We start from the raw sequence: 23,971 nt of genomic DNA, 5'->3' as shown, positions 1-23,971 counted from the left end.
TTTATAAACAAATTCGAATTGGAAAAATGCGCATGTCCAGAATTTGTGGGCATCTGTGCAGGTTGTGATCGCACACTGAGCCTTTGTTATTTGTACCGGCGTTAGTTCGTTACAAGCCGCAACTAAAGCGAAAAGGCTTCGCTATCCGAAGGGTTTACGAAATCGGCAAACCGCGACTAAATTTTTTTTACGTGGGTTACGTGCGACCACTGCAGCTAATGAAAAAATAATTAGGGATAAGTTTTGACAAATTTATTGGCTATGTTTACTCTAAATGGTTTTCTACACTCGCGGCCTAAACGTTTGTACGGGCTTGCATACACTGTTCAGTGCTCAAGTCTGCGTTAAGGCTGGAATAAAAAGCCGCCGCGTACTGCTAGCCGTGCCAGCGAAGCATTAGCACGTCGCTGAACTTCAGGTCATGCTTTTTGTGCTTTTGTACAGACTGCTAAATAGGAGTTTGCAGTAAAAAGCCAGACTAATGTCCATACAAAGGCAGCACTTTGCACACGGAAGCTAAGAAGAAAGAAGTCATGTCACGCAGGCATTTGCACTGAAGGTAAGAGTTAATCTCTAAAAGAAGGACGCGTTGTGACCGTTGGGCAACATAACTGGGGAATATACTGTCATTTGTAAATAGGCAAAGACCACAGCACTGTCCGTGCAACAAAGACCACCGAGCGGCGGTCCACAATAAAAATGGTCTATAAACAGTCTATAGACTTTTTACAGACTCTATTCTTCCTATAGAAATTTCTTTTGTCTATTCATAGTCTATAGACTGTCTATAGACAAAAGTCTACTAAAAGTGTATGGTTATAAATCTATAGATTGTCTATAGACTGCCTATAGTATTTGTATTGCCTAAAGACTGTTCTCTAGGCCTTGTCTATACAGAGTCTATGAACTTTATAGACAGAAGTCTATGGACAGTCTATAGACTTTCTAAACAAATTTTTGTATGGGGTGGGCTTCAGACGGCGAATGTCCGAACGTCGGCTGAAGAACGGTCACAGTTTTGTCTCCTGGTCTTGAGGAGACACCCACTCGAGATCAGCAGATTAGCGCAGAATGAAGGTGATGAATGGACCGCGTCGATGTGTCGTGCTGCTTGTCAAGGCTTTGAAATAGAACACTACTTGCGGTGACTCCAAAGCTGAATGTGCAGTGTGGTTATCGGTTTTTGTCAGTGCCTCAAATTACCAGAACAGGCGGAGCTGCGCCAGCAGCTGAAGTCGTGCCGCTACTTTTTGTGCCATTCTCGAATTACCGGTACTGCAATAGATTTTTTTACACCAGAAAGTTTCGCTGTTTATTATGCCTATTGTTCTCCTTTCAAAGCTTTCAGATTTTGCAATAGATTCCATGTCACCTTTGGCATCACCACCTCAGCACCTGAAACGGTATGCACACGAATGTAGGCGGGCTTGACCCTGGTGTTTTCGTGGAATTGTCTCTTGGTACTGCCTATGAATGGCCTCCGTAAGCCGCTACGCTTTTTATATGCCACCCACTACCTACTGATGTCTCTGTCTTTGGTCAAGCTTGGGACATCAAAAATTTCTCGTTTCCCTAGGATCATCTTGTTGTTACAAGATTATCAGAAAAAAAAAATAAGTGGAAGTTCATACGAAGTCCTCAGTGCCTCGGTGATCTTTAATTCGTTGAGAAAATTAAGCGGTGTTCATTCGCTTGCGGACACACTCTAAGTCTGAATAATATGTCTAGAAACAATGTTCCCCTTTCCGGAATCTCGTCGGTAAAAAAGACGTACCACTGAGTGTCATGAAAGTCAACTCGCAATAAATAAAATATCGCCAGTTGGTCATTCGCAATACTTAAAACCAGCAGAATGTTCTTCCAGGATAGTTGATTCATATGTCGCGGAAAGTGAAGGCTGCGCGAATAGGATTAGAACACGAGGCAATGAAACGAATACAGCACCACGGGCCGTGCCGTTGTATTCGTTTCATGGCCTCCCGTCCTCATTCTACTGACGCAGTCTTAATTTTCCTCGACTTACAATTAATATGTGATTACGATGACATCTTCTTCAGCTCTTCGTAACTGCCGAACACTTTGTAGCCAAGTCGTTTCAGAACCCCTGCGCAAACTGTCTGGATCTCCTTCACGCGTTCCCAGTCAAGCTTCTTGGTCCACTTGAAAACGGTAACATTAGAGCGTCGCACTGTGGAATATGGATTTCGCAGCACTTTCTCATCATCCGTGGTCGTGTGAGTTCTTAAAAAATCCCGAACAACATCCGAGAACTCCAAGCCCAGGGCTTGAAAAAGCACCATCGACTCATTGAACGGCCATGACGCGATGTCTTCGTACCGCAGTCTCACCGTACCGTTAGGGAGTAGATGTCTAAGTTGTTCGAAGGCGTCCAAATCTTCTTCGATCTCATGACAAAGGTACTTGGCTTGCAGGCACGTTTTGGACTTCCTACACCAGGACATGCTGCTCCTAGAACTCAGCATGCCTCGCGGATCACGGACAAGGTGCAAGACTTTCAAGTTGTTGGTTAGAGACGCGTTCATTTGTAGCCTCTGTAAAACGTCAGACACGCTTAGTCGTGTTACCTTGATGACTTGGAATGGAGACCGTCGGCAGACATCGGCCATAAATTGTGAATTGAGACACACCTTCGTTTTTCGACCGCACAATTTCATGAGAAATGCATTGGGAGTATAGTGGTTCCAACGCCTGAAGGCGGTTGCCAGGTAGTCTGACATGCGCGGGAACTGGCACGTCAGGTGATTCTCTAGGATGTCTAATCCTGTTGAGGACATGCGGGAGTCCAGACGCTCTGCCGGGGTTAGTAGACTAAGCGGCTCGTAGCTGAAGAAAGTCATGTTGCTCGCCGAAGACAGCAACCCACCGAGAAAGGATGATCCGGACCGGAAGTAAGCAAGTATAAGAATCCGCTTCTTCTTCACCGGATCCACGATCGCGTATTCCTCCGGAATCTTCGGCAGTACCGTTTGGTTTGTTTGGGGGGCGCTCGGCTTTCCATTTTCGGCTTCCACTCTTTTGTCTACTTTGGCCGTCACATTGACTAAACTGTCGCTTCTGTGTATGTTACTTGCATTGTGCTTAGATGAACCTTTAAGCATAACTTCCGGCGTATTTTGTCGAATGAGTGGTAAGCGCAGTTTCCTAACTCCTGATGGGTTGAACGCCGGGTTCGTTCGGTTGCCTAGCTGATGAACCAATGCATCTTCTTCCAAGAACTCGCCGTGGTGAGAGTGTTCTGCCGTGTGCACAAGAGCGCCGTTACGATTACCGGAGGGCCCCCTCCATTTTTCCGACTCCACTGCGACGATCTTCCATCCGGACTCACTGATGGCATTATTCGTTACCTCGTGCGGCGGGACACGAACCATTGGCACTTCCAACCACTTTATTCGCTGAGTGATGGCGCTGTGGTTAGTCCTGGCACCGGCGGTCATGCCTCGTGGATTCACGTAGATTGCGAGATTCTGCGTGTGATATGACACGATGCGACTTAGTTGCCCGATGATCGTGACGCAGAAGAGTCCAGCCAAGGAAGCGACGACTGCCCTTGGAAGAAACCTTATCCACAGACGAGGAACTGTCATGGCTTCAACTGATCACACACGGTTGAGAACTCGGGGTCGTGTCGCCCATCACTGTCCATGCTTCCACGAGTTCAATGCCACCGTGCCTTGTCGGTCGCGAGCGCTGCGTCGTGCTCAAACAACTGGCATGACGCGGCGCTGCGAACCACATCTTTTGGAAACTGTCGCACGCTGCAGGTTGCGCGTACAACGTCGCTTTCAGCTTCTATGCGTGCTTGCTCGCACGCGGCGTCCGCAGTGTGGTACCGACACACGAGAGGTAAACTTCAAGGCGCTTACATTTTTCTGTCACCATGAAAGGCGCCATCGGTTTCTTACGACCGTCTGGAAAGCGCTCCGGGAACGAGGCAAAGAAAAAGAGTAAAAGAAAATGCGGCAACATATGTTCGTTCATAGCAAGGTATAAATGCGTGTCGGGACTCGTCAACGTGGAACTACCTCGAGTGCAGTTCCTCGAAGGCGCTTCTGTGAAGTTCTAAAACTTGTTTTATATACTTTAAAAGTCAGTTTCTTTCCCCCCCGCTTGGCTGCGTCCCTTTAGCGCATAATTTCGTCGACATTAACCGATCGCAGAACAGAAAAGCATCGAAGATGTTTGGTTCCATTGGACGTGTACGTGTATTTGCGCACGTTTCCGCGTGAGAGACACTATCCTAATTACCCTGTCCTTAGTCATATATAACGCTGCAATGATCACAAGTGAGAAGTTGCAGCCGTTCATAGCCTTGAAACGAAATATGCGCTTACTTATTCGGATCTCAACCCTCTACATTGGTAAGTGCCACGTGTTTAAACGAATGTGGTGTTATGACACAAAAAGGTACCAGGGTGGAAATGTGCCATAACAGAAATAGCGAAATCGAAACGGATTTAGCATGACACGCACTGCAGAGAAAAAGACAACCGGTGCTTTGTTATCATAACAAAGGGCTACAAAAGGAAAGTAAAAGTAGATTGCGGGGTGGGGAGATCTAGCAGATAGCCGCTGCAGATGCAGGGCAGGGATAATCGAACATTAACAGTAGAAGCCTTCATCGTACAGTGGACAGAGACTGCCTGATAAGGAGAGCATCCGCTGCATCTCAAAAGTCGGTCATATGACTGAGGAGGAGGCGGCTCTGTTTAATGAACACTGGAGAGGTTAGCCTGGTAACCTACCTGGTAGGCGGAGCCACCGAGGTGGGTCAGTGGTTATGGCACTCGGCTGCTGACCCGAAATAAGCGGGTTGCATGCTGACCGCGGCGGTAACAATTCGATCGAGGTAAAATGTTTGAGTCCCTTGCACTGTGCGCTGTCAGTGCAAGCTAAAGAACCCCAGGTGGTAGAAATTATCCGGAGCCCTCCTCTACGGTGTCCCTCATAGCCTGAGTCGTTTCGGGACGTTAATCCTCATATAATCAAATTACCATCTAGTAGGCTACTCCTGAGGCCATATGAAGTAATGGAAAAGGGAGTCAATGCGCAAGTTGATCCAAAGCCCCGAATTGAATGTCCTTTCTTTCAGTTTTATAGCAAAGCTGTCAGTGGCTCAAACCGCGCGATTTCGGTCGCGTGATGTGCGCGTCTGACGCGTTGGGATGCACGTACAATCAATGACCTGTGCGCGCCCGTTTTTAACGTCGGGGACAGTAACGACTAGCGCCGGCTGGATATTTTAGTTCGACGTTACCATGACTACCATCTCACAGTAGTGACGTAGGCGCCTGGCAGAGAAAGTCGGGCTCGTGCCTTCCAGGTGCTCTAGGCGGAGTTGAGCAAGCGTGGTAGTTCAGTGAGTGTGGACACCATATGTGTGAGGTTGAAGAGGAGGAGTGTTGCAAGACACGGGTCATGTGGAGAGAAGGGATTACAAAAGCGGAAGCCAGCTGTGGTTGGCGCTGAAGGATATGGACTGATTGGTACCCCGACTGCACGATGCAAAGATACATCAGTACTCTAGATTAATTTTATCGAGTAGCATTCCCTTTGTAAGGTGCGATGGGAACGCTGGCAATATAAGACATTATCTTTGATGGTGAAGTTTGTTAGCGCAAACTTTACAAGCTCAGAGAAAAAGAGGACACAGGACAGGGACGGGAACTAGCTCAGCTTTCTATCATATATTGAACTACATTATCTTTCCCCACAAAGGTAGTGTCTCTGTCCCTTGCAGCTGTCAATCAATTTCAATATGCCATGTTGCAAACGGGGCGAGAAATTTTACTTTTAAATATATTTACACCGGCGGAAGTTTCCTCTACGTTTGCAGCGTTGTGGCAGTCGACACAAGTGCCCGGAAATTATTTGGCGTTATCGATCACGCGCCGACTCCGACGGGAGATCGCGTTAAACCAGATTTTGCACAGTTAATTCGCAACATAGCACGACCAATCGCTGGACATTTCTTTCGACTGTTGCAGTTGACTCGTGTCGGTACTTCCTTGAGTCCTTGGCTAGGTCACATAACTGGGGTACGAACTTTTGCCCTTAATCAATATTTAATGAGTCTCTGATGGCGCAACTGGCAGAAATAACCCAGGGTTGGTCCCACTTGTCGCCAACCACTACCTCAACCTCACCCCTTTCTAAACAATCAGCGCACACTTGAAGATGAGCCAGAGAAACACTCGTTGAAATGGCGCACAGAGAAACTGCTTAAGCTGACGAAATCAGCTTTTGTCACACTTGCGCAGAGTGTTGCGATATTTCGCCGAATAGTTCCTTTTCTCTATTTTACACTGTTTACCTCGTTTTTTGATGCCGTACTCTGAAGCAGAATCGGGGCAACAAGCAGTGCGTTGGATCTTGCATCGCACCTGGTGCAATCTTGCAGCTGCAACCCCAGTAGAGACCAAATCGCTGTTCAGAAGCCTTGTTCACGGATCACGCGGCACTAGCAACCAACTTGCAGACTCACGCCAGGCGCCATTCAGCGACGCCATCCTGTTGGTCGTGAAAATACTTTTCTTCGCTCGTGCGGATCCAGAGGAGGAAAAAGACGCATATATAGGAAGATCCAGGCAGCAGAATCTCAATTTGCGTCTGTCTTCTGCGGTTGTTCTGTCCCTTGGCACTTCTACGCTTGGCCATACCAACGGGAATGTTTGCTCTGCCATTCAAAATTATCTCCTAGGATCAAAACGTCTACCTTCATAAGCTTTCGTACTGCCTATAGCGTCATAAGGTTTCGTATTTGGGTAACTACTTTTTTCAACTCCTACTCTCTCTCTCTCTTTCTCTCTCTCTCTCTCTCTCTCTCAATCTCTCATTTTTTTAACTGATTCCCTTACCTAATTTTCAGTTTGTTAGGCCGCCCTAACCTCCTGCAAACTCCTCTGCTACGGAAACAGAGTTACACGATTTTTGTTAGGTCATCTCACGCTTGCCATATGCAATCTGCAATTTAAATAGTCACCGCCTGGTTATGGCCAATTCCCCTTGTGGGTATGCGCCATTTTGTGAAGGGAACAACAACAACAATCCATGCTTCTGGTCCCACTGTGATGCAAACAAGTGACGCCGTCAGCTGTATCGTACCTGCTTTCGTCTGTCCTATGTGCACTTGTACACCTACCTGGACTAATAGATCACATTTTCGAAAGTGGCCACACAGCGGCTAGGACTCGAGCCTACCTTTATTACTCTCAAGCGGCCGTGCCTCTGGTTTAAAAATGTGCGTTATGAAGGTACTCTGTAAAAAAAAAAAAAACGTATGAATTGGTCGAGTTAAGAAGTTTTAGCAGCTCGTTCTCCTTTGTCGGAGCATGCATAATCATCTGTCCTGGGCATAATTTCAAGTTTGATGTTAATTTTGACATAACCAACAGTTGTACTCTATTCTCATGAGGTGCGGGAAAATGAGGTTTCAGTGCCTCCGGACAGCCAACACCTCATTCACAATTCAGTGGCACAAACCGCAGACATTTCCTTCGTCACGTAATGGCGTAACAGCTAGGTGACGTCACTTGAATCACACGGGTAAAAAAACCAGGGGCGACTGAAAGTTGCTGTAATGAAGCTGGCTGAGCACATCACGATGGTGATGCCCTCTTCGAGCTGCCAGCGGCCAACGTAATGACTGGCGTATCTTCACTGTGTTGCTGTATAATCTTGTTTACATGAACCCGACAGCGGCGGGTCGAGTCAGGGAGTCGAGCTGAGCAAGGTCAGCCCAACTATTCGTTTATACGAACCAGAATACGAGTGAGACAACTATCGGGACGCGCCTTTGTTCTTCCCAGTAGGAACGCTTTCCTCAAGCGTGAAAGGGAATCTAGTGTAATTTGCAGAGGGTGCTGCGAGTCAACTCATCTCACCTCTTGCAGCGGAGTTCAGGGGTCGGGTCCAGTCGACTGCTCGACCCGACTCGGCGGCGTTTACATGAACCCTGTAACTGGCCAGATAATTCAACTCCACACCACCCTGTCGATTTCATGTAAACGCTGCTTGTGCTGTTGCACTGATGCAGTCATCAGGTGTGAAACTTTTATTTCGTGGCAAGCAGAGTCCATATAGATAAGCTCGAAAAAATGGTGGCTAATTAAATGACACTTCCACCCACAACAAGCCTGCAGTCCCATATAAGGAAAATGAGTGGCTTTTAAAGCGAAGAAATTGAAGCTCAGAGATTTGGAGGGAACAAGACCAGTAAATTACTTTCTTGCTGCTTTTACGCGACATCATATAAACATCACCGGAGCTAAAATCAGGCAAACGTCGTCGTCACACCTGACAGGGGGAACCACCTCCCACCTGCCAATCACCCTCCTCTTCCCCTACCCCTCTTTCCTCCTATCTATCATCCCTCTCCCCACTTGCAGGGCAGAGGTGGGGACGCCGAAGTATAAATGAAGAATAAAGAATAATAAAGAACAAATAAAGAATAAGAACAAAATAATCTATAAATATCAAAATAGAATAAGAACCGCAATATAACCAGAACCGGAATAGAATAGTGTGTCGAACAAATAGAAACTGGAGCATAATCAGTTATAATAGATTGGCGAGTCGAAAAAAATATAGTCTGTCCGCCGCATCAGTCAAACTGATCGCCCCTAAATTTTCTTTCTTGGCTTTTTGATTTCTTTTTCTATTTGTCTTTATTCCCTTCCTTCCTTTTTCTCAGTTTGGAGAACTTACAAACGCTTTTTCAAGCGCCAAGCGGAGAGAGCAATAAATTGTGTCCCCCTTTCTTCGAATTCTTAACAGAACATATGCCAGCTGCGACTCAAATTCGCGCCGAGAGAGCCCATATGTTGAAGCTGTGGCACATTTTATTTTAGCCTCCAGGGCAGCACCACCACATGCATGCCTTTCATGGAAGCAGAGTCCGTTGTGCGCCGCCAGTAAAACCGCCGATATGACAGAATTATTGCATCCGCTCGCCTTTTCAAATTTCGTTCCCTATACGTCCCCACTAAGTCATTTCGCGTGTGTGTGCGTGTGTGTGTGTGTGCGAGCGCGTGCATGCGTGTGTGTGTGTGTGTGTGTGTGTGTGTGCGCGCGCGTGTGTGTGTGTGTGTGTGTGTGTGTGTGTGTGTGTGTGTGTGTGTGTGTGTGTGTGTGTGTGTGTGTGTGTGTGTGTGTGTGTGTGTGTGTGTGTGTGTGTGTGTGTGTGTGTGTGTGTGTGTGTGTGTGTGTGTGTGTGTGTGTGTGTGTGTGTGTGTGTGTGTGCGAAAGAGAGAGAGACGGGGGCATTGTACCGAGACAAGTAGCAACATAATAGGCACAGATTTACACACAAGGAACAGAAAATGAACGCTACGAGCAACGTCTTCCTCCCTTGTAACCTGCTTTAGAACGACAAGTGTAAGAAGAGCGTAAAAACGCTGAAAAAAGAAAACGTGCTGGCGAGATGTTGAAGGAGCCAAGGAGAAAAGTTGTTGCAGAGCACTGACGGACTTTTCTAAAAGATGAAAGTTTGCATGCGAGGCGTTCAGAGACATCTGCACCACAGCAAGGATGATCTCGTTTGCAAGCTGGACTGCACAGACGTCTCTTACGTCTCGTAGGCTGCCTGGCATGAGTGTATCTGCAGGCTTGGTTGCCACACCATTTCAGTACTGAAAGGAGACACCCCCGGCAACTACAAACTGGACATTTTTTTCCTTCACCTTAGACAGGTAATGCACATGACTGATGGAAACCCTCAAAGTCTTAATCCTAGGCAAGAGTTTTCATGCACACATCACACAGACATGGCCTGAAATGAGTAATTGAGGTACATTACTCCCCTATAACACGTGCGCATCCTTCAGCACGGTGTTCCAGCGCGACAGTAGAAAAGGGAAGGGAGCCATCCCGGTGGTTGAGTGGTTATGGCGGTCGGCTGCTGGCCCGAAAGACGCGGGTTCGATCCCGGCCGCGGCGGTTGAATTTAGATGGAGGCGGAATTCTAGAGGCCCGTGTACTGTGCGATGTCAGTCTACGTTAAAGAACCCCAGGTGGTCGAAATTCCCGGAGCCCTTCACAACGGCGTCTCTCATAGCCTTAGTCGCTTTAGGACGTTGAACCCCCATAAACTAAACTAAATTAGAAAAGGGAGGCGCAAAGGAACACAGTACATCTTTCCTCCTCCTTCTCTCGTCTCTTCCGTGATGTCGTGCTGCAGCATCATGCTGGCCGATAGCCATTTACAGTTCTTGGCACTGTTGAAGCATATTCTGCATGAGAACTTTATAAACACCCCCTTTTTTTTTCTCTGTCACATAAAAAGGCGGGAACGCGCTGCCGCGTCAGTCAGACAGTGTTCCCGATACCATTGTGGAGAACAAGGCCAATAGCAACACGACGGCTAAAGATGCCGACGTCCTCCCGGGTGCTGCTCCGGCTGCCCAGCGGGCGAAGTAGAAGGCCGAGATGTCCATGAGCTGCCGGCGGCGCACCATGTTGGTGAAGAGCAGCTCGTTGGCAGCCAGCAGGCGACAGGTGGACGCCGGCACCACGCGCGTCACATTCTTGAGCCGGTAGCCGACGACGTCGCCACGGAAGACGAACTGCGGTGGGAACACCTTGTCCGCTGGTTCCTCAGAGTCAACGCAGTCGCCGTACATAGCCATGCGCGCCTTGCGTAGAGCGAACACCTGCGCGCATGCGCAGTGGCGTATGCTTGACTGTTGTGAGCAAGTGCAGGGAGGTCACGCTACCACTTCCTCGATGCTTGCTGCAGGTGCACACAAAGAATATGGCGATGAACAACGACAATGTGAGCACTACGGCTGTACCCCTTGCACAGTCTAAATCAAACAGTTGTACAATATTAAAAGGATGAGCACCTCGGCCAGGCAACAGAACACAACTTCGAAAACGGTTTCACGTTGTCCCTCAAAACGAGGATACAACACTGATATCGCAACGTGCTTTGAGTAGAAGAAAGGAGTGAACCCCCGCGTACACCCATGAGCAGGGTGACATGAAATAAACGGAATGATATGTTGCAGCTTTGTCGTCACCATAGTTGTTGCGATGACACATAATACATTAAAATCAAAGCCGCATATGTTTTTAGAAATTTGGACAGCATTAATTAAAGAATCAGACAGAAACACTAGAGTTTATGCTATTTTTGTTTAAGAACTAAGATCCTGGGCTTGCTCCAGTGATCTTGCACGAGCAAGGCAAATTTATTTATCTACGCATTGCACATGTGACATTTCCCTACACAAACCTACACCTTTCTAACGATCTACTTGTCACAAACCTCGACGTTCTCCTCATAGGAAGCCTTCGAGTCAGTGGCGTCGACCGACTGTCATTAAGCCACGGTTAATCCGGTTATTCCGTGCTTAATCCTCTTTCCAGTCCAATATGATATGTCACGCTAGCAAGTGCGAAGGGATCAACCCTGACGACATGACATTCGGTTGATGCCATTGACTGAAGAGCCTCCTTTGAGGGTGTATTTCCCATTTCGTCCTTGAGTTCAAGCACTACACAGCCTAGCATGCTCGACACAGCCAGCCCAGAATGAAGAGAAAAGCGCAGGCTTCGCAGTCGGAAATAGCGCTCTCGGCTTCCACAAAGAGGAAGCCTTGTGTTTGGTTGATTAAGAGCCAGAGAATGTTCAGGAGCCAGTCTAATCCTTTGGTATTCCCCTTTAATAACTACTCAGGCAATGCCACGGAGCTGCCTAATCACACAGTGGATCATCGTAAAGTACTGCATATCCATTCTTAGATGATTCAGGCACATCGCCAATCTGTCTACGTGTAGGTTGGGCATGAAGGACCGCTGTCAATAGCACCTTGTGTGTGTTGATATCTTAGCTATGACAAAGCGTCTTTTCCCCGAAACTAGAGGGCACTAGATCTGGAGACTTCTTGGCGGCCCAAAGTGCACGAGAACGAGAAGAGAGAGCATGGGCACCGGCTGCTGTCTCTAATGTGTGCCTCCGATGCTTGCCGCATTGCGTTTCGATCCCTCCCCACACGTTGGCGCACCTCCTCCTTCATCCTGTCCACGCCGAACGCGGCGATGGCATCGAGCAGCTTGCTCTTGAAGAAGCCGTACAGGGCCACGTCCGCGTAGTTGGCCGTGAGTATGGCGCGGCGAGCCTTGTCCGGGATGCGGCTCGGGAGGAACTGCGACGTCCGGGCGTTCTGCTGGAAGCTCACCTGCGCGAGTCATGTCAAGTTCGAGGGAAAGTCAATACCAAGCATGACGCATGATGCATTACGTATGATTTGCTTCTTCAAGATGTGAACAGCTGTTTCACCGGGTGTATGTACAATATGATCCCCACTTAAAGGGAACACCTCCAGGATGGATTCAAGATTCATTACTGTTTTAAAGCGCTCGTCATTGATAACAAGACACGCCTGCTATCCGTGCTATCCAGCGCTGGCATTTTGAGAAGACAAGTAACACGTAGCTCGGTATTTCTTTTTGAAACACTTGAGACTGTAAGCTCCTCCTCGAGGCAAATGTCTGACACCGACAGTTTTAAAGCATTCCGAAAAGCGGCCCCCACTTCCATCCCCGTGTGCATTATCTCATCCCAGATTATCTCACATTCTTGAGAATGTCCACACCCATCGCACCGTTTCGCTCTTACGGCGCAGACCTACTTTGACTACTTTTGGTGCATGACTACAGACGGCACAACCCGCACAGCGTAATTTGTTGCAGGCCTACATGATGAACATCATGGTCCAAGCTTGAACCACAGCAGATGAGCGCGAGGTCTTTCAGCCACGACATACAATGGTGACGCCGATATTCTCCCAACAAACAACCCTTTTATCGCTCTAAGACGTTGTGTAACAACACTATAGCGCTTGTGCGTGCGCTGGATCCGCGCCCTTACCACGTCCTTGGTGGTCCAGCAGAGCGCGTGCTTGAGCAGCACCAGCGACTCGTCCATGAGGTCGGCGACCAGCATGAGGTCGATCTCGGAGTCCAGACGCCGGATGAAGTCGACCACTTTGCGCGAGTCGTTCATGGAGCGCAGCGCCAGGCCCAGGTCGAAGGACATCTGATTTGTGCCGATGCGGCCGTGGTGGGTGCGCAGGCCGGCCAGGTATGACAGGAAGTGGCCTTTGCCATGAGTGTCCTGCCGGTGGGATCAGCTATCATCGGTCTCCAGGTCAACACCGCGGGTGTACGTGTAGATCTCATTTGCTCGCATAACACTAGAAAGGCAAAGACCCTCACGACTGTAAGCCGTACCGCAGCGAACATTCCCAGCGTATTAAAATCCTCGCGCGGTCATAAGCAGAACTACATACGCATCCGGCGCTGTGAAGTAATAACCACTGCGATGCACTGCGTCTTGTAAACGCAGTGCAAGGGTTTAATTGAAGCTCACGCACTGTAAACAAAATTAGCCCGAATGGTAATTTTAATGGCTAATTATCGCCTTGTAAGCTCCACGCCATAAAATATTTACGCCAGGGACACAAAAGTAGAAACAATATAATCCGATATTTTATTACCCTCACCAAACGACGGAATAAAATAAAGGATTCACCACATTCACAATCGATTCGCAATCGGTTAGGTTGTACACCTCACTAAACATTTTCGTCTTCGAGGGCTATATAGCTTCCTTGCCTTGCTCGTTACATCAGAGTTCAGTGCCGCAGAATCTCAGTAATAATTAATAAAAATAATAATTGGTTTTTGGGGAAAGGAAATGGCGCAGTATCTGTCTCATATATCGGCGGACACCTGAACCGCACCGTAAGTATAAGTTTTTCAACGGTTCTTGTGAGCTGCCGAAACTCACATGCAGCCTGCAGGTCATATAAGCTCAGACATCTCGGGTACAGGGTGTGCGCGAGGACTTCTTCCGTCTTCATACACAAAGATGCCCTTTCGCTTAAATTCCCTACGGTTTTACGAGCACCCTGTCCCAGCTCTGGTGACCTGTGGTTTGAGCTGTCTTTAAGAGACATGAACACACGTTAAGGACTGGCGTAAACCCGACGCACCTCAAAATCGTCGATGTGTATGCCCTTGAGCTTGAGGGTAGCCGCAAGAGACTCGAACATGGCCATGGGCTCCCTGACGATGGAGATGATAAAGACGTTTCTTCCCAGAACGCTGGCGTACTCCTCCCGAGTAGAAAACCGGTTGTGGTGAGCCAGTATGTGGTACTGTTTGCCGTAGCGGTCCAGGTTGGGCACCATGTTACGGCGGAACCTTGAAGACAAAGTTGTACGCCGTATATCCTTGATCGGATTCACCGGAATTCCAAATAATAGAAACAGCTGTCATAGTTTGTAATCTGTTGTATCACTGGTGTAATCATCACTGCCTTTTTCAGCGATAGCTATTATTGCCAAAGAAACCGATGTAACGGGAGTGTGTTGGCGTGACTCACATCCAGGACCTAGGGGGGCTGCAGACCCCTAGGGATGTTTAACGTGCACTGACGTCACACAGCAAACGGCCGCCTATAGATTTCGCCTCCACCGAAACGCGACCACCGCGGTTGGGTTCGAACCCGGGAACTCCGACTCAGTAGCCGAGCGCTCTAACCACTGAGTCATCGCGGCGGGTAATTTAATAACCGCATTTGAGGTGTTCAGTCAGTTTGACGCATTTTCATCGCCTTTTTTACAGTGAAAGATGTAATAGCTTGGTTATAAGCCATTTGTGCCCCGCGGTGGTTCAGTGGTTAAGGGGCTCGCCTGCTGACCTGAAAGACGCGGGTTCGATCCCGGCGGCGGCGGCGGTCGCATTTCTGTGGAGGCGAAATTCTAGTGGCCCGTGCACTGTGCGACGCCAGTGCACGTTAAAGACCCCCAGGTGGTCGGAATTTCCGGAGTCCTTCACTATGGCGTCTCTCATAGCTTGAGTCGCTTTGAGATGGATGGACGGAAAAACTTTAGAGTAAATCAAACGGAGGGTCGCAGGACTTGGGAGGTTAAACCCCCATAAACCAAACTAATATAAGCCATTCAGGGGGTACAAATGCAGCCGTAACACGTTACGCGTAAAGTTAAGCGGGCTACTTCTTGGATGCGTAGAATCCTCGTTGTATTTGGGCGTTTGAGCGCGCGCATGCGCGCGTAGTGACGTTCGCTTGTATGTTGGAGTTTGATCTTTCTTTGCGTTCTTACAGCGAAAACTATAATAGCTTTGTACAAGCAATTTAGTAGAAGCAATGTAGTGGATACAACGGCAGCAGCTAACGCGCAACGCGTTACCCCCCCCCCCCCCCCCCCCCCCGTATTTCAAAGCACGATAGAGGTGTCCACTGGCCAAGCGGCCAGAGGTAGAGAATCCGGGAAGGCATAAAATTGAAGGTTCATACGTGGTCGGTTCGAATACCTGTACAGGCAAGCCTCCCACCGGACTATAGCACATGTAATTAAGCTATATGCAACGAGAAATCGTATGACACCATCCGAAGCGCTTTATGACTATGTTTGCTTACAATTTTAGTACGAATGTAATCGGGAAAACGGACGCCACATTGAGGTCAGCCAGTTGGAGTATACGCTCGCTGTTGCAGCCTTGGAGATGAGCGGCAAGCTGTGGACTGATTCATGGTGTGAGGGCACGGGTTTCCCCTCTTCTTCTTCTTCTTCTTCTTCTTCTTCTTCTTCTTGTTCTTCTTCTTTTCTTCCTCTTGTTCTTCTTCTTCTTCTTATTCACCCTTTTGTGTAGGGCTGCAAAGTTTTATTTTCTCTGTCTCGCGTTTTAGATAACATGTTTATGATTCTTGCTAAAAATCACAGCGAAATCTGTGAAGCGATCGATAGAGAAGAAGTGTTTGGACCACCTCTAGCAAGGAGAATAAAAAATGGTTGCTTGCTTCAGATTAAAGCTGTCCGTACATTCTAGCACGGGCGATATCAGTTTCCTTGCCAACTTGGTGGAGAGGTCTGAGACCGCCCCCCCCCCCCCCCCCCCAAAAAAAAAAAAAAAACCTGTCTTTAAGCACTAGCTGCGTGCGTGCAACGTACCTGGTGGGGTGACCGAGGTAGACGTCGCGGGGCCCTATGGCGAACGTCAGGTTGCGCGAGTAGCCGTAGCGCATGAGGACGTTCTGTACCGAAGTTCCCGCGCACTTATGAGTCTTGATGAACGCCACCCTGTTGCGCTCCGAGCATCCAGCGCCGATTCTGCAGGTGCAGTGAGGACACGTTATGCTTCGATTCATGGGCATGATAGGCGGTGTAGTTTTCTTGAATGAAAACTAGCGCCACCTAGGCGTGCTGACGTCCTAGAAAACGAACGCCTGTCCGGCTAAAGCAAGGAGAAGCCAGCTGAAAACAAAACAAAAACAGAAGTACCCTGGTTTTTTGCTTTGAATGAATGAGTTAATTAGTTTGAATCCGCCTGTAATGACTGTTTCTAAGACGCCCTGTACGAGCATGGAGACTACAAGTATAGGACAGTTGTACAGTTGTTTCGTGATCCCTGCACGTGGACTGCTTGTGCTAACAGCTGACCTATGCAGAAAAGGAGGACTGCTCTGCGAAGTATTGAGATAACTGTTCTGAGACATAAGGCTGAGATATAACTGTTCAACCTTGCTGTGTTGTCACGTTGGGAAGAAAGGCCACCTAGAGGTTATTATAAGCCTTCATGTGAGAATAGTTGGTGCTGACGGCAAGTAACACCGAGTAGCGTATTTCCTCAGTGCTGGTCTTAATTAACTACGCGGTACTTTAAAATGACATTGCGGACAAATTGAACTTGGCCGATATTATTCAAGTACCACGTTCTAATTACAAATAGAGCTCTGTCATCTAAAACGGAGCTTTTATAAGCTAGGAAAGACTTAAAAACGAAAAACACGTGTTGCCATCACAGGCCGATTTCGCAAGTAAAATGCATACGTCGGAACTGTTTTCACGCGGATCCCAGAGGCCACGCTTCACCGCCGTTCACTCTGAGGACAACTGCATCAAATAATTATTCTCTGGGACAAGTGATTGAAAATTGAAAATTGATTTTTGGCGAAGGAAATGGCGCAGTATATGGCTCATATCTCGGCGGACACCTGAACCGCACCGTAAGGGAAGGGATAAAGTAGGGACGAAGAGAAGAAAGGAAGAAAGTTATAATTGATTCTCTGACTATTTCAGGCTACGTTGGTGGTTTGTCGGCAACAAAAAGAGCATTTATTGCTGAGAAAAAAATGTAATTGTAAATATATTCCGGCCAGTCGATTCAAATTGGTGACAAATACTTCATCTGGAAATATATTAAAAAATACAGGAAAGTAAGCACAGCGCGTTGTTTAACCAAATCTAGTCATGACATTTCAGACCTCAAACCTGCGCTGGCTGCTCAAAACGCGGGTGGCAGCATAGGTAGTCTCGCTTAAAATCTGAGTTCCAGAAATGTCTTATGACAGCAGTCAGGAAAAATAGTGAATCAAAAGACCGAAGTTTACCGTCCGGAAAAGGACATCTGATGATGCGACCTAGGAGTTGTAAGCAACAGCTAGTAGCATTTTGCTAAGTAATTTGCCAATGCGTTCTTTGCAGCGCGAAGCTCAAAAGCCGAATAATGTGGCGCCGTATCTCTGTACACTCGAGGCAAGTACATGCATTACGGTCTTTTTTCTACTACTGGATCCAGACTCTTAGATAGATAAAGAGGAGGAGGGAAAGGCAGGGATGTTAACCAGAAAGGTGTTCCGGTTGGCTACCCTGCACTGGGGAAGAGGGATTAGGCGACTAAAAGGAGGAAGAGAGAAGGGAAAAAAGGCATAACACACACATACGCACAACGCTGTCACAATTTGTCACTCATATCCAGTCGCTCTCAAGTAGGCAAAGAGGTATGCCTTGAGGGCAGTCGACTGCTGTGGCCACGGACCGAGGATCTTTTGCTCTGTTAATGGGCGAGGATCGAGGCGGTCCAGGGCACAGCACAGTGTGTGTCTTGCACTCGCAAATGCAGGGCACTCACAGAGAAGATGAGCGATGGTCTCCTGACAACCACAGCTCTCACAGGCAGGTCTGTCGGCCATCCCCATCCGGAAAGCATAGTAATTGGTAAATACAACACCGATTCATAAACGGCATAACAGTGTTGCGTCGCGACGTTCTAAGTTACGTGGAAGACGAAGGCGCAGTTCAGGGTCCAGTGCCTTGAGGCGGAGGTTGCAGAACTCTTAAGCTATACAAAACCCAAGCTGCAATCCGCAGCCTGATGCAGATGTGCGCCATATGCAAGTCCGTGGCAATTTGCAGTCAACGATTATACCGAGATACTTGGTTAGTCAGCGCACAAGTACAGCTTTCTCGGGCAACAAATTTGAAAACTGGAAAATTGCAAGACACTGTCATGGAAATATTGAACGTAATGGTCCTTTATTCTGATCTATAGCAAAATCTTTCTTTTAAAGTGTCTCAAGTGATCGCATCGAACAGTTAAGACTTCTATAGAAAACCAATGGCGAAGGCTTTTGACGATAACAAAAACGTGAATAGAAAAAAAAAATAGACTGCCGTCGGGTGATCCGCAGTTATATTGATTGTTATCGTAAATATTTTACATTATATGAAAAAAATACGTTCATAAACGGTTTCCCGCTCAAAAGTGCTTTTGTCCAGAATTGCTGGGTATGCAACTGGCTTACACTGACGCGCTTGACTTCGCGTCTGATGCAAATACACAGGTATAATTTTCTATCATATTGAAGGCTGTCATTCGGCAGACAGGAAAAAAAAACCAAACTTGCACAGCCATAGTTAACTTACCCGGCGCAGTGAAGGAAGAAAGTGATGATTACTATGCCGGTGCAGAGGCCCAGCAAAAGCTGCGCGGATGGTCGTCGGGAAAGCAAGGCCATCTGCTGGTGTCGGAGTGGCATGAGCGTCGGCTGTCACAAGCGCCATAACAAAGAGAAAACACCGAGCACAGAAGTGAATGATCTGTGACAACGTACGAGAGCAGCAACTCAGTAAGAAACTGTGGGCCAGGAACGGCGTTCTTACAAGAATCATTTTTAGGCTCCTACGCAGCTCAGCAAGGCGGTACCGATGGGAACTGCAGGTCAGCGGTGAGCGCGTTCCCGACTCCTCTTCTTCGTGAGAAATCTCGTACCCGGAACGCGCGTTTTGTAAAAGTTCTGAGAAAAAAGAACCACTATATCTTTTCGAGCTGTGCTTGAATGGTTGTTTAGCAAAACAAGCAATGGTAGAATGGGAACGGCGGCGTAAAGGCAATTACGTTTTCTATGGTGCTCTCAGCATGATCAATAGCTAATTGGGCGAGAAATCCATCATTATTTCTTAGTACCGATGTTGCTGGATCGTTTCGAGCTGATGACTGCAGGTCTCGAAAAACACGCACAGAAAAGCGCCAGTCCTAAAATTAAATATTTTTCGCGAATGTTTTTTGTATAACATCGTTTCACGTGGAACTCGTGAGTACAAGATGGGACCGCGACTAGTTATATTCTGGTAAGCGATAGTCTTTGACTGTGATTAACAACTGCTTTAGTGCTTTTTTCTTCATGCTGACGTGTTGTTATTTTGAAAGTGAAGTAAGTGAGTGAAAGACTTTATTTTCCAACAGAAGAAGACGACCTCATCCTACCCTCCGGCTCTACCTCTCAGTCGAGAGATGAGGGCCAGGGGTGATTGGGGTGGACAGGGTCGCCGCGTCAGATGCTGGCCTGGATTTCTTGAATGAAACATCTATTGAGTGACACATTTTCTGCACAAAGCGTACAGGGGCTTTTGCTCTCTTCAAAACCGACTTCTGCTCCTCCTAGCAGCCTGCACTTTTAATTGCAACGAGCTGCTTCACGACTCACGAGTGTTCGTGCAAAATTTTTTCCGCCATAGATTACTGCAGGAAATATTGGATGGGCGTGATCTCACATGCTATCAGAGTAGCCCACATGGACTAACATAATCTTGGAGCTTTCACTGAGCTGTCCTGGCCATCGAATGCAGTTCAGCCATGAGTTCAGCCGATTCAGCGCATGAGGAGTTTCGTGAAAAGAGAAGGTCAAGTTTTCGCCACCAGGAGTATCACCATCGAAACGAAACTAGCTCAACTCGCCGCAGTTACAATCCGATAGAAAACGTAGTTCCCAAAGACCCAGTGTGATTGATTTACTTCACGTTGCTGCGTGCGTTTTAACACTTAGAAAAGTAATGACACTATTTGAAGACCTAATATGTGCTATTCTGTACACACTTGTTTCAGGTGTAGATTGAGTTTGGGCTGCTTTTCACCAAAAGTTTGCGGAAGGGTACAACCACGAGTTGTTAGAGCACTTTTTTTCTGTGGCAAGATGGAGTCGTGCCAGTTCTTAGCTACGTTGATGTGAGTTCCCCATGGGTGTGATTTCGCCCGAACGGGGTTTGGATCAACGTTTGAGGCGCGCACGGAACATTTGACACTATGGACACCAGCGCCGGGCTCAAGGAGGGCGATCTGCGAGCCGAAAATGAAGCCCTCAAACTCGAGTTGGAGCGGCTCCATCGCGAGCTCGCTCAGACCAGTCACGAGAAGATCCAGTCGGCCCAGTACGGTCTCGTGCTGCTGGACGAGAAACAGGCGCTACAGCAAAGATGCGACGAGCTGGAAGCCATGTACGACACCACGAAGCACGAGCTGGAAATACTTAAGGAGGTGAGAACCGCTTAACGCGTGTTGCCTCTATTTTTGACGTTAGTAGTAGGCGTGGTAACCGGTTTGGCCCGATTTCTTGATGCGATCGCAAATTTTTCCCTCGATGCGCCTCGAGTTCTGCGTAGCATTGTGGCGAGCATTCATTCACCGAAACGCTGCGCATGTATCGGTCCTATCTGTGCGGCACGATGATGCTTGCAATTGTCGCGGTATTAGGGTTAAGCGATGCCGCCGGTTCCTTAATTTATTTCCTCTTGTATTTCTGCTACAGCGCTAGTGCGTTGGCGACTCGGCGGCATAGCGTGAAGGTCAAGTTGCCGATTCGATGCTTGACCAAGTGGGCTCGTCGTTTGTGTTTGCGTTCGTTGGAGGCGTGTAGTTTTGGTTACTTGCCAGCATTTTTCAGTCTCCGGGACAGCGCGCCGAGGTGCGATATCCGTACACAAACAAAAAGTGACATCCGGAACCGCGAGCGCATCTCGCGGTCGATCTCACTCGGCAAACTCTCTGCCGTGTTCATTTTGTGTGTCGGCATCGGAAGTCGTAATTAAGGGCGCCCCCAAACTTGGTGAGGGACCTCGGGTGCATGTAGGTCGTGTGGAAGTGCGATGGTGTGACACCGAAACCGTACTGTGCCGAGCATTCCTGTATACGTTTATTTTTTGTACGCACTGTCGGCGGTCTGCGAAACATAATGAAGTGTTTTCGTCTTGAATTCATTAAAAGTGGCATTTTGTTTATGCGTGCGCCCCACTTTTTATGAAACCAAATTGAGAAGTCGTGACTTTTTGCGTTTGTAAAACCACACATGCTTGCTGATGTTGATGCTGGTGGTCTCGTGGCCGTTCGCCTTTGCATGTAGAAATCACTTCCTACTGGATCAGGCCGTGGAATACTTCCGACTTTCAACATTGCGTACTTAGCGTGATAGGGGAACATGTTTAGTTTTTTTCACTCAATTTCTTGTTCACAATATCCTGAACAAAGATGTTTAATTTTTCATTTTTTTTTATTTTTGATGACAGATTAAAACTTGTGTCATGCTTTGCTAAAACTATCTGTTGATCAGCTTAAAAAAGAAAAAAAGGTCTTCTGATACTGGCCACTTTTGACCAAGGAATGTTACGCTGCTTAGAACCCTTGTTTCGTGCTTTGCGCTGTGATGAAGGAGACTAACCGGTATTCAATGTGGTGGAATTGTTGATAGGCTCTCGCCAAGGTGCAGACAAGTCAGAAGGTGTCTACAACCACCGGCATTGAACAAGAGGAGAGTCTCCTCCAAGAAACTGCTAGCAAGGAAGCCTCCCTGACCTCTTCACTTCAGGAATTAGAAAAAGAACTCAAGCAGGTAAAGGCCTTTCTTTTTTTTTTTATTGTGCCATATCTTAAATGCCTTGTGAAACTAGCCCTGCCTTAATTGCATTGAACACATGTTAAAAGATTTCCTGGAGTTGACCTCGTTCTACTACCAGACTGTCACCTCTTTCCCTGTCAGCTGGTAGCTTGGTACACTTTATTAGCCGCATTAGTCTTGAAAATTCTAGTGGTCCTTCGGACGAAATCATTATTCATTATTTTAAAGAACAGCCTACCAAATAATGTATTTTATCATTATTGGCGGACAAACCATATACTACATCTTGCATGGGGGCTTCAGTCCTAGGACCTTGAGGTCTTGGAAGATATTTGAGCACTGTGCTTTGTTTGTATATTGAAACAGATAATAATTTCAGGTGTTAAATCTGCTCAGCAATTTCAACCTACAGTGTTTTTACAGGTCATGAGGAAGAGCCTATACAGTGAGGACTTGATAAGAACTAAATGTAGAACCCTCATTCCTCCAGTGATGGCTTGCTTACGTTGGCTGGATTCTTGGAATAGTTTTATAGACAAAAGACTGCTGGGAGCCAGCCTTGATTTCTGTATATGGCAGAGTGAGTTTCATAAGACTTCTATTACATTGTTTGGCCAAGCTCGAAATCAATTTGTCGTTAGAAACTTTCAGAAATAGAGCAAGCTGTCATTATCGTGGACGATGCTATGAATTGTGTAGAGTTTGTGCAAAATAAAAAGCACCTCATTGGAAGTGTTTTTTTTTTCATGAAGAAAAAAAAACAATATGAAATGCAGCAAACTTTGTGATTAGCCTTTCAACTCCACTTTCTTGACGAAAAAGAGATAATGCATAAAATCTTCTCTAGTGTCCATTTAAAATGGTGTTATGAGTGTGCTGCATACTCAAAGAGGTGTTGTGTGTCAAATGAGCACTTGTGATGTCGAGAAAGATAGTTCTGTTGTGCTCCTAGAGTGTCATTTCTTTGCTTTAAAGAGAATTGTCTGTGAGCGGTGTAAAGCCGTACATTCTTATGGACGTCTTAAGAGCACTTGGCAATTTTACGCACCTTGTATTATCGGTGTGCTGGCACAGCTCTCTAAAGTTAAAGCCGACCTTTCTTTAAGGGTCTTGTTCTAGTGCTTCTTTTTGAATATTTCCCTACAACATGCAGTAATTTAACACCCACCTGAGCACGCCTATAGGCAGTATGACTGGAGTTTCGATAATGCAGCTTTGCGTTTCAAAGAGTTTGTTTCTCCTAGTTAAGATGCTGTTCAGAAGCTTCTGCATAAACCAAATAATGAGAACATTGTGTGCTAGTTCTTTGGTGGCTCCCAAAAAATTGCATGTTCACATTACAGTGAACTTAATCACATTGTAAACTGTGCAGAACCATTTGCATGAGCACATTGTATGCAAGTTCTTTGGTGGGTCCCCTAAGTATGCACGTTTGTAATAAAAAGAACTTAATCACATTGCAGATTGTTCAGAATCATCTGCATAAACCAGATAATGGGCACATTGTGTGAAGTTCTTTGATGGGTTTCCTAGGTGTACACATTTGCATTAAAGTGAACTTAATCACAATCCAATTCAAAAGATACTGCCATCAGCTGGATTTGAGAAGTGACTATAACACCAGAAAAATAGTAGCTAAAGTAAATCTTGACATAACAGCAACAAGAGGAAGCTTTCATTATTGGGGCCACTGACAACTCTCAAAACAAGTGTCATATCATGGCAGCATGGCAGAGGGCACATTCGCGCTGCTCGTAAAAAATTAGCCATGTTCATTTTGATGTCCTGTGGTCGGACATACGGGGGGGGGAAGAAGGGGAGGGGGGTGTCTTTACCACCATTTTGAAGGGATTATTATCCATTTGATTTAGAACTTTCTTTGTGCTTATCAAGACTGTGCATGACTGGGGGAGGGGGAAGCGTTCCCACCATTTATGCCAATATGATGTTTTTGCTTTATTTATTTGACTGTGTGCT

The 23,971-nt window shown here is 47.0% G+C and overlaps 3 protein-coding genes across 3 annotated transcripts in view; 1 reads left to right on the top strand and 2 right to left on the bottom strand.

The window, feature by feature from the left end:
- Positions 1-1,982: 1,982 nt before the first annotated feature.
- LOC144106648 (carbohydrate sulfotransferase 1-like) lies at positions 1,983-3,776 on the bottom strand. The gene has a single exon (XM_077639488.1). The coding sequence runs from the start codon at positions 3,603-3,605 to the stop codon at positions 2,037-2,039; it is 1,569 nt and encodes a 522-aa protein (XP_077495614.1). The 5' UTR covers positions 3,606-3,776; the 3' UTR covers positions 1,983-2,036.
- A 6,499-nt stretch (positions 3,777-10,275) lies between these two features.
- LOC144107064 (galactosylceramide sulfotransferase-like) lies at positions 10,276-19,063 on the bottom strand. The gene is made up of 7 exons (XM_077640043.1): positions 18,990-19,063; positions 18,753-18,874; positions 15,999-16,157; positions 14,016-14,226; positions 12,890-13,135; positions 12,024-12,197; positions 10,276-10,667 (listed from the first exon to the last, which is right to left on the bottom strand). The coding sequence occupies exons 1-7, from the start codon at positions 18,996-18,998 to the stop codon at positions 10,320-10,322; spliced, it is 1,269 nt and encodes a 422-aa protein (XP_077496169.1). The 5' UTR covers positions 18,999-19,063; the 3' UTR covers positions 10,276-10,319.
- Positions 19,064-20,272: 1,209 nt separating this feature from the next.
- The window catches only part of BicD (Microtubule-associated protein Bicaudal D), a 32,332-nt gene continuing 28,633 nt past the window's right edge, over positions 20,273-23,971 (top strand). The window contains exons 1-2 of the mRNA XM_077640385.1: positions 20,273-20,640; positions 21,848-21,988. Of these exons, the coding sequence (XP_077496511.1) occupies positions 20,410-20,640; positions 21,848-21,988 (372 nt within the window). The 5' untranslated portion in view covers positions 20,273-20,409. The remainder of the gene's footprint in view (positions 20,641-21,847; positions 21,989-23,971) is intronic.

The sequence above is a fragment of the Amblyomma americanum genome, chromosome 10 (assembly GCF_052857255.1).
Source record: "Amblyomma americanum isolate KBUSLIRL-KWMA chromosome 10, ASM5285725v1, whole genome shotgun sequence".
In the NCBI taxonomy this organism is placed as follows: Eukaryota; Metazoa; Arthropoda; class Arachnida; order Ixodida; family Ixodidae; genus Amblyomma; species Amblyomma americanum.
This window is presented reverse-complemented; position numbering and strand designations above follow the sequence as displayed.

Bases quoted from the DNA above. Each gene is read 5' to 3' on its own strand.
- LOC144106648 (XM_077639488.1), bottom strand. From the start codon at position 3,605: ATGACAGTTCCTCGTCTGTGGATAAGGTTTCTTCCAAGGGCAGTCGTC.
- LOC144107064 (XM_077640043.1), bottom strand. The intron at 16,158-18,752 runs GTAAGTTAACTA...CTGCACCTGCAG, and splicing joins TTCTTCCTTCACTGCGCCGG to AATCGGCGCTGGATGCTCGG. The intron at 13,136-14,015 runs GTGCGTCGGGTT...TCCCACCGGCAG, and splicing joins TACACATCGACGATTTTGAG to GACACTCATGGCAAAGGCCA.